This window comes from Miscanthus floridulus, chromosome 7, assembly GCF_019320115.1.
Source record: "Miscanthus floridulus cultivar M001 chromosome 7, ASM1932011v1, whole genome shotgun sequence".
Lineage (NCBI taxonomy): Eukaryota > Viridiplantae > Streptophyta > Magnoliopsida > Poales > Poaceae > Miscanthus > Miscanthus floridulus.
The window spans coordinates 71,608,472-71,615,548 of NC_089586.1; the positions used below are offsets into that span (position 1 = coordinate 71,608,472).

Consider the following 7,077-nt stretch of genomic DNA (forward strand, 5'->3'; position numbering starts at 1 on the left):
TTTAGGTTTGATAGCCGTACTATTAAGAGGAGTGAAACTCGTATCGGAATGCGGTTATCAAAGTGCCACTAGATGCTCTAACTCATTGCATATGCATTTAGGATCTAGTGGAGTGCTAACACCCTTGAAAATATTTGTGAAAATATGCTAACACATGTGCACAAGGTGATACACTTGGTGGTTGGCACATTTGAGCAAGGGTGAAGAAGATAGAGTTGAAAAAGAGCTAGTCGCGCTGGTTACAGAGTGACCGAACGTGTCTGGTATGGTGACCGGACACGTCCAGTATTTGGCGACGAACTCAGCGACCGGACGCGTCCGATCGCCACACCGGACACGTCCGGTGTGAATCAGCTAACGTAGTATTCGGCAGAACAGTTGATCGGACGCTGGCAGCGTCCGGTCTGGTGTGACCGGACGCGTCCGGTCGAGCGTGGATGCTTACTGTACTCGATCGGATGCTGAGGCTCAGCATCCGGTTAGTTTCTAACAGACATGTCCTGTCGGCCCTAGGGCTTACTGGACTCGACCGGACGTAGCGGCTCAGCGTCCGGTCATTTGTGTTTGAGCGTCCGGTCGTCGGCAGAATGGGTAGCAACGGCTATGTTGGTTTGAACTGGACACGTGGCAGTTTGGAAGCTACTGGACACGTCTAGTAGACTGACTGGACACGTCCGGTATTCACAATTAGAGTGTCCAGTGCTGCGTCCGATCGATTGGACCGGAGCGTCTGGTCACCCCGCGCTGTACCCAGTGAAAGGGTACAACGGCTCTATTTTGTGGGGGCTTCTATTTAAGCCCCATGACCGGTTGAAGCTCACACCTTTGGCCATTTTCATTGACATAGCAACCTTGTGAGCTTAGCTAAAGACCTCCCACTCATCTTCATCATTAATTCATCATCTTTGTGAGATTGAGAGAGAATCCAAGTGCATTGCTTGAGTGTTTGCATCTAGAGGCACTTGGTGTTCGTGTTTCGCTGTGGATTTCGCTCGTTACTTTTGGTGGTTGCCGCCACCTAGACCGCTTGGAGCAGCGAGGATCATTGAGCGGAGGGTGGTGATTGTCTCCGGCTCCAATCGTGGTGATTGTGAAGGGTTCTTGACCTTTCCTCGACGGAGAGCCAAAAGGTACTCTAGTGGATTGCTCGTAGCTTGTGTGATCCTCATCTTGTGTTGGTTGTGCGGCACCCTATTGAGGGTTTGGCGTGTGAAGCCAATTAGCGCGTGAACCTCCAAGTGAGTGAATCGCCACAACGAGGACTAGCTTGTCGGCAAGCAAGTGAACCTCGATAAAAATCATTGTGTTCATCATTGATTCTGAGGTGATTGGTCTTCATTGTTATTCATCCTTGTGATTAATTGATATCTTCATCTACACGGCGGTATAACCTTCTTGGTCACTCTCTTTATTTTACCGCAAACTAGTTGACAAGCTCTTTAGGGCCTGTTTGGCATGGCTCCAACTCTGGGTGGAGCTGCTCCACTCCAGAACTCCAGGTGGAGCTAACTTTGAGTTGAGTTGGAACTGTCTGATGGAGCATCTCTGGGTGGAGTTGGAGTTGCAAAAGAGGTGCTCCAAAACTCCACCCCCATTTGCACTACAGCTCCATGGAGTTGGCAGCTCCAAGGAGTTTTGGAGCTGGGGTGTTTGGCTGGAATTTTTGCTGGAATTGCTGGAGTTCTGGAGTGGAGCCATGCCAAACAGGCCCTTAGTGTAGCTAGTTATGAGAGCTTGGTTGGTTGGTTGGTGTGGCTCTTTAGTTAGCCTTTGAGAGCACATTAACATAGGGTAGTGTCATAGCTATTGTGTGAATAGACACTATCTAAACTAGAATTGTGGTAGGTGGCTTGCATTTTGAGTAGGCTAGCGCAATACTTGCTTCGCCTCATAATTGTCTAACCATTTTGTTAAGTGTTGTTGTAGAAATTTTATTAGGCTATTCACCTCCCTCTAGCCATTAAGACCTTTCACCTACTCACAAACATTCTTTTTTTGGATAGATCACGAAGATTAGAGATTATATCGTGCGCCATCTCCTTTTCCTCTAAAAATACTCCACGCAGCGCCGACACAACCAACACAGAAGATAGGTAGGGCAGCAGCGCCCACCTCATCTCCTACTCACCACCCATGCCACTTCTCCAAATCTGAGCACAAACCTTGCAAGTAATTCTACGAGCAGCTGACGGGCATCAACCGGGTTGTGAGGGAGTTGCACAGTGTCGGCGGTACTGGTGACGTCCTCCCTCGTGGCTGGCACGAACGCCACGATTCCTCCACGACTGGCCAGCAGCAGCGATGTCCCGCCTCGCGTCCATCACGAACGTTGTGGCTCCTCCGTGACTGGCCTGCAACTCGGTGTGCATGGCCTGGTCATCGGGCCGCTTGCCCACCCCGCCGCGCTTTCGGCGCGACTGCTCCCCTTCTGAGGCCGCCTTCTCGATCGGGGTCTCCTGAACCCACGCTTGAGCTTGGTCCACCTCCTACCCGTCGCTAGCCAAGGGAGGGAGCGCGACGCGAGGGCAAGGGCAAGGGCGCGGCGGCAGTGTGGCCGAGTGCGGCTGCACGATGGGGACGAGCGTGATTGGAGGCGGGAAGCAGCGAACTGCCGTTGTCGCAGATCTGATGAAACGCTAGTGGATCGACATATCGCAAGCCCACGAGTGAGAAGGCCTCGTGGATCAACGGCAGGTCCGCCCCATTCTCCTAGCCAGGCACGGCGACACCCTCAGCAACGGCGGTGGCTCCCGAGTTCCGCGTGAGGGAGATGTCCGGCGACGTGGGGCGCCCTTCGATGGCGCGGGCGGCGCGCGAGGGTGGAGCGAGAGGGCTGCTCGTGAATCGTGATGGGGTTGCGAGGAGAGTGTGTTGATTTGGGGCCGGATGGAGCGCTTGCGCGTGGAAGGCGAGATGACGCCGGGCGGAGCGTAGAAGGGCCCACACGTCGGTGTGGTTTTTTTTTTTTCCTACGGTGATTCTGTGCCGGGTAGACACGGGGTCACACGACTTATCGTCCTGCCAGGTAGATGTTGACCATAGGAATTTTTTAGTTGTAGAGATAGTACAAATTTATTCTTTTAATGGTACGTATCTAAATATACCGTCTCTCAAAAAAAAATCAGCTAGAAGCTAATTCAGTCAAGTTTCGACCAGACGATCGGGGCCTTAACGGAGCCAATTTTCCCAATTTTTTTACTCCCAATCAGATTCCTCGTCAGCTACAAGCACGCGGCCCCTGCCTCCGCGTCTCCTCCGTCCTCCCTGAGGCCCCGAATCGATCTCCCCCACCAAACGCCCGATCCTCGGAGGCCGGACCCGGCGAGAAGCGAGCGACCGCAGCGAGCTCTGGTCCCCTCTCCATCCACCATGCTCAGGGTCGCGGGCAGGCGCCTCTCGTCCGCTCTCGCCTGGCACCCCGCCGCCGCCGCCGCCGCCGGCACCCGGGGCCCTCTCGCCGGTACACTATCCGGCCGCGACGACGACGACACACGCGACCGCAGGGCGCGTTTCGCCATCGACTCTCCCTTCTTCGCCGCCGCCAGAGGTATGTGCTGCGGTCGGTCTTCTCATCCTCGCTCCGATCTGCTCTCCCGTTGATTGACGGCTAGATTCGGGCGGGATGCTATCCTGTCCCCGATCCTAGGGTTCCGGAGCTCGCGGTAGTTACGGCTGTTCGATCCACGGTATCTGATCTCGGTCTGGGTCCGGTTTGCTTATGTGCTCTTAGGGTGCTCGTTGATCTGTGTATCCCCGCCTGCATACTTGATGTAATCTTAGATCGCGCCTTAGAACTCCCTGGTTACGATCGTTATGGTTCATTCATTTAGCGTGAAGCAGTTTCATTTTTCTGTTTTCGGTCATATCTGTTGGGACTGGATGGTATATGGAATGGAAGAACATGACTTTTGGTTTGCTTGGTCTGAATTATGAAACATGACTGGTAACATGTGCCAGAATTTGCAGTTGTTTTCTGCAAGATAATTGTTGTTCTCTAGTTAGTCCTAACTCTAGTGATGCTGTTAGTGCTATTATCGACATGCAAACAACATATTGTTGTGATATAGCGGAGTCCAATTAATAACAAAATTATAACCAACAGTTATTTTCTCATGGTATCTTGGTTGACTTGGTGATAAGTCCAACCTTAATTTGGCTTTATAAGACAATCTCAAATGCAACTGTTTCCGCTGATTATGTCTATCTTGCAAGCTGAGGCTGTATTGCTTGACATCTCAAAAATCATTGAAGAAAATCTGTTCTTTTAATGTGTTCTTGAGTTATTTAGTTTCTTCTACTGGAATGGTCAGTCTAATTTCTAGCTAACATTTTCAGATTAATTTCGTCTGAAGAAGTTGCTAAGGCAATTGAGTACAAATGTTACCTAATTGTCATGTTAGATTGTGTCGTTATAAAATAACTGAAAGTTTTAAGGGCAGAAGACCATCATGCTCAAATATAGGCAAACATGTGCTTTCATGGTTATCAATTCCTGTAAATTAACTGTTTTTTCATATATCTTGTAGGATTATCTACTTGTATTGTTACTGCTATCATGGCCGATTTGTTGGTAAACTAGTGTGCATTTAAATTTGGCAAGTGTTGTTTCAAATTATCCCATTGCTACACTACTGCATGTGAGATAGTTCTTGTCTGCTTTTATTTGATTCTCTCCACTAGTCAGCATAAATCTTTAACCATTGGAAACCTGTTAAGCTTAGAAACTGTTCTTTTTTTTTCTCACACACTTAGATCTTTTGGTCTATATAACCAAATTGATAGTTCCAACATGAACCCATTTCTTTCTGTTGTGTGATCTAGACAATGATTCTGGGTAACCTAACTTGTGGTTTACTGCAAAAGGAATTTCATAAATCGTTAGTTGGCAGATGTGTAGTTCACTTGTTGAGCACTCTCATCATTCTATTTTCTCAATGCACAGATCATTCACGTTATAGGTTTCACAAATCACAAATTTTGATCTATTTTATGATATGTTGATCGTTGAACAAGCTTGTTAATACATAACTGTTAAGTTTTGGCAAAAATGATACTTTAGATGTTAACGGAATGGGTAGAAGCATGCCATGCTTCTCCCTATATAGAATACTTTATCGACTAGACGCAAAATAAAAGAAATTGAAAACTGTTAGTCCATATAACATGTAGCTAGTGAGCAGTGACAAGTACACAGAATCGGCAACAGTAAAAGTTTAACACTTGGCACAAGAAAACGTCAAATTAACTATGAAAAATGGCTCCTTTTTTGTAATTTTCTGACACTTGTGAAAGCTTTAGCTTTAGTCTACTCTGCTGCTATGAATAACTGGCCTGCTGACTCGTTGGTCCTCCATTAACAGTTCTTTGTGTGCTATTTTAATGTTAATTCTGACATTATAGTGCTATTATTCTTCTGGTACTGCTTTTATTGTTCTAATGATAAGATGTAATGACTCTCCCATGCAGGGTTTTCAGCGGAAACTCTTGTTCCAAGGAACCAGGATGTGGGCTTAGCTGAGCTCCCAGCAACTGTGGCAGCTGTGAAGAATCCAACTGGAAAAATCATGTATGATGAGTATAACCATGAGCGCTACCTGCCTGGGGACCCCAGCAAGCGTGCATTTGCCTACTTTGTGCTGAGTGGTGGGAGGTTCATTTACGCATCTTTGCTGCGACTTCTCATCTTGAAATTCGTCCTGAGCATGTCAGCAAGTAAGGATGTTCTCGCACTTGCCTCACTTGAGGTTGACCTCTCAAGCATTGAGCCTGGCACCACGGTAACTGTGAAGTGGCGTGGCAAGCCGGTCTTCATCAGGCGGAGGACAGAGGATGATATCAAGTTGGCCAACAGTGTCGATGTCGCGTCCCTCCGCCACCCAGAGCAGGATGCAGAGCGTGTCAAGAACCCCGAATGGCTGGTCGTCATTGGGGTCTGCACACACCTGGGCTGCATCCCGCTCCCCAATGCAGGAGACTTTGGTGGCTGGTTCTGCCCGTGCCACGGCTCGCACTATGACATCTCTGGTAGGATCCGCAAGGGCCCGGCACCCTTCAACCTGGAAGTGCCGACATACAGCTTCTTGGAAGAGAACAAGCTTCTCATCGGCTGAGATTTCTGTTAGTGCTGTTCCTATGGCCCTGTCGTTTGCGTTGATCGACAACTTTACCTTTTCTCTTGCCTGGTTTAGGGTATACCTTTGGTGGACTGTTATCTGAGTGCAGTGTTGTTGCTAGCACCTGACAGTAATGAATAACCTGCTGCTACTTAAAGGATACTGTTAATTGTTGTCAAGTTTGGTTCTGTTTTTTTTCTGATCTCAAGAGGGATTGATTATGTAACACATTTAGCTGGTACAGTCCATTTTTTTATCCCATCTGTTAGCAACTCTTGTATTGTATTACTTGGTTGGAAGAAAAGGACGTTGTGTCCTTTAAGCCGTCATGATATATAGTCGTGTGAAAACGATAAATCACCAGAGAATCGAGATTAAGTATTTATAGTAGAATGGGAATGATTATATTTAGGTCTTGTTCGCTGGTCTGAATCTTGGCTAAAACTGGCTGAAAAACACTGTTCTGACTGAATTGTTGTGAGAGAAAAGCACTGTTCTGGCTGAAAAAACAAGCCGAATATGGGGTAAGCCGAATGGGGCCTTAGCTCTAAGAAAATGAAAAAAATATTTAGAAAAATATGAAGCATTCCATAATCATTATAATTGATATCTGATCATGTTTAAAAAACTTTACACGACAAAATATGAGATGCATCAAGCGTGAATGCAACATGCATAAATGTTCAATGCATTCATGTTGTGGAAAGTTTTCAAAACAAATTAGAAATTGATTAGAATGTTTTGGGATTTTTTTAAAGATCTTTCTAGATATTTTTCCTAGAGCTAGATGTATGTTTCGAGAAGATTCTAAAGATATTTTCATGAGTTCTAAATATTTATTTATTTTTGGTATCCTAATGATTTTTTTTTTCAGAATTTTTAGAATCTGGGAGATATTTTTTGGGGTTTAAAAACTATAAGACATTTACCTAATTTTATTTAACTACAAAGATTGAAACCATTG

The 7,077-nt window shown here is 46.7% G+C and overlaps 1 protein-coding gene across 1 annotated transcript; it reads left to right on the forward strand.

Moving 5' to 3' along the window:
• Positions 1 to 3,199: 3,199 nt before the first annotated feature.
• LOC136463408 (cytochrome b-c1 complex subunit Rieske, mitochondrial-like) lies at positions 3,200 to 6,398 on the forward strand. The gene is made up of 2 exons (XM_066462408.1): positions 3,200 to 3,547; positions 5,467 to 6,398. Exons 1-2 carry the CDS (start codon positions 3,370 to 3,372, stop codon positions 6,108 to 6,110), a joined length of 822 nt encoding a protein of 273 aa, XP_066318505.1. The 5' UTR covers positions 3,200 to 3,369; the 3' UTR covers positions 6,111 to 6,398.
• The last annotated feature ends 679 nt before the right edge of the window (positions 6,399 to 7,077 follow it).

Excerpts from the sequence above, each read along its gene's own strand:
- LOC136463408 (XM_066462408.1), top strand. The coding sequence starts at position 3,370 with ATGCTCAGGGTCGCGGGCAGGCGCCTCTCGTCCGCTCTCGCCTGGCAC. Across the intron at positions 3,548-5,466 it reads CTTCTTCGCCGCCGCCAGAG|GGTTTTCAGCGGAAACTCTT; the intron begins GTATGTGCTGCG and ends TCTCCCATGCAG.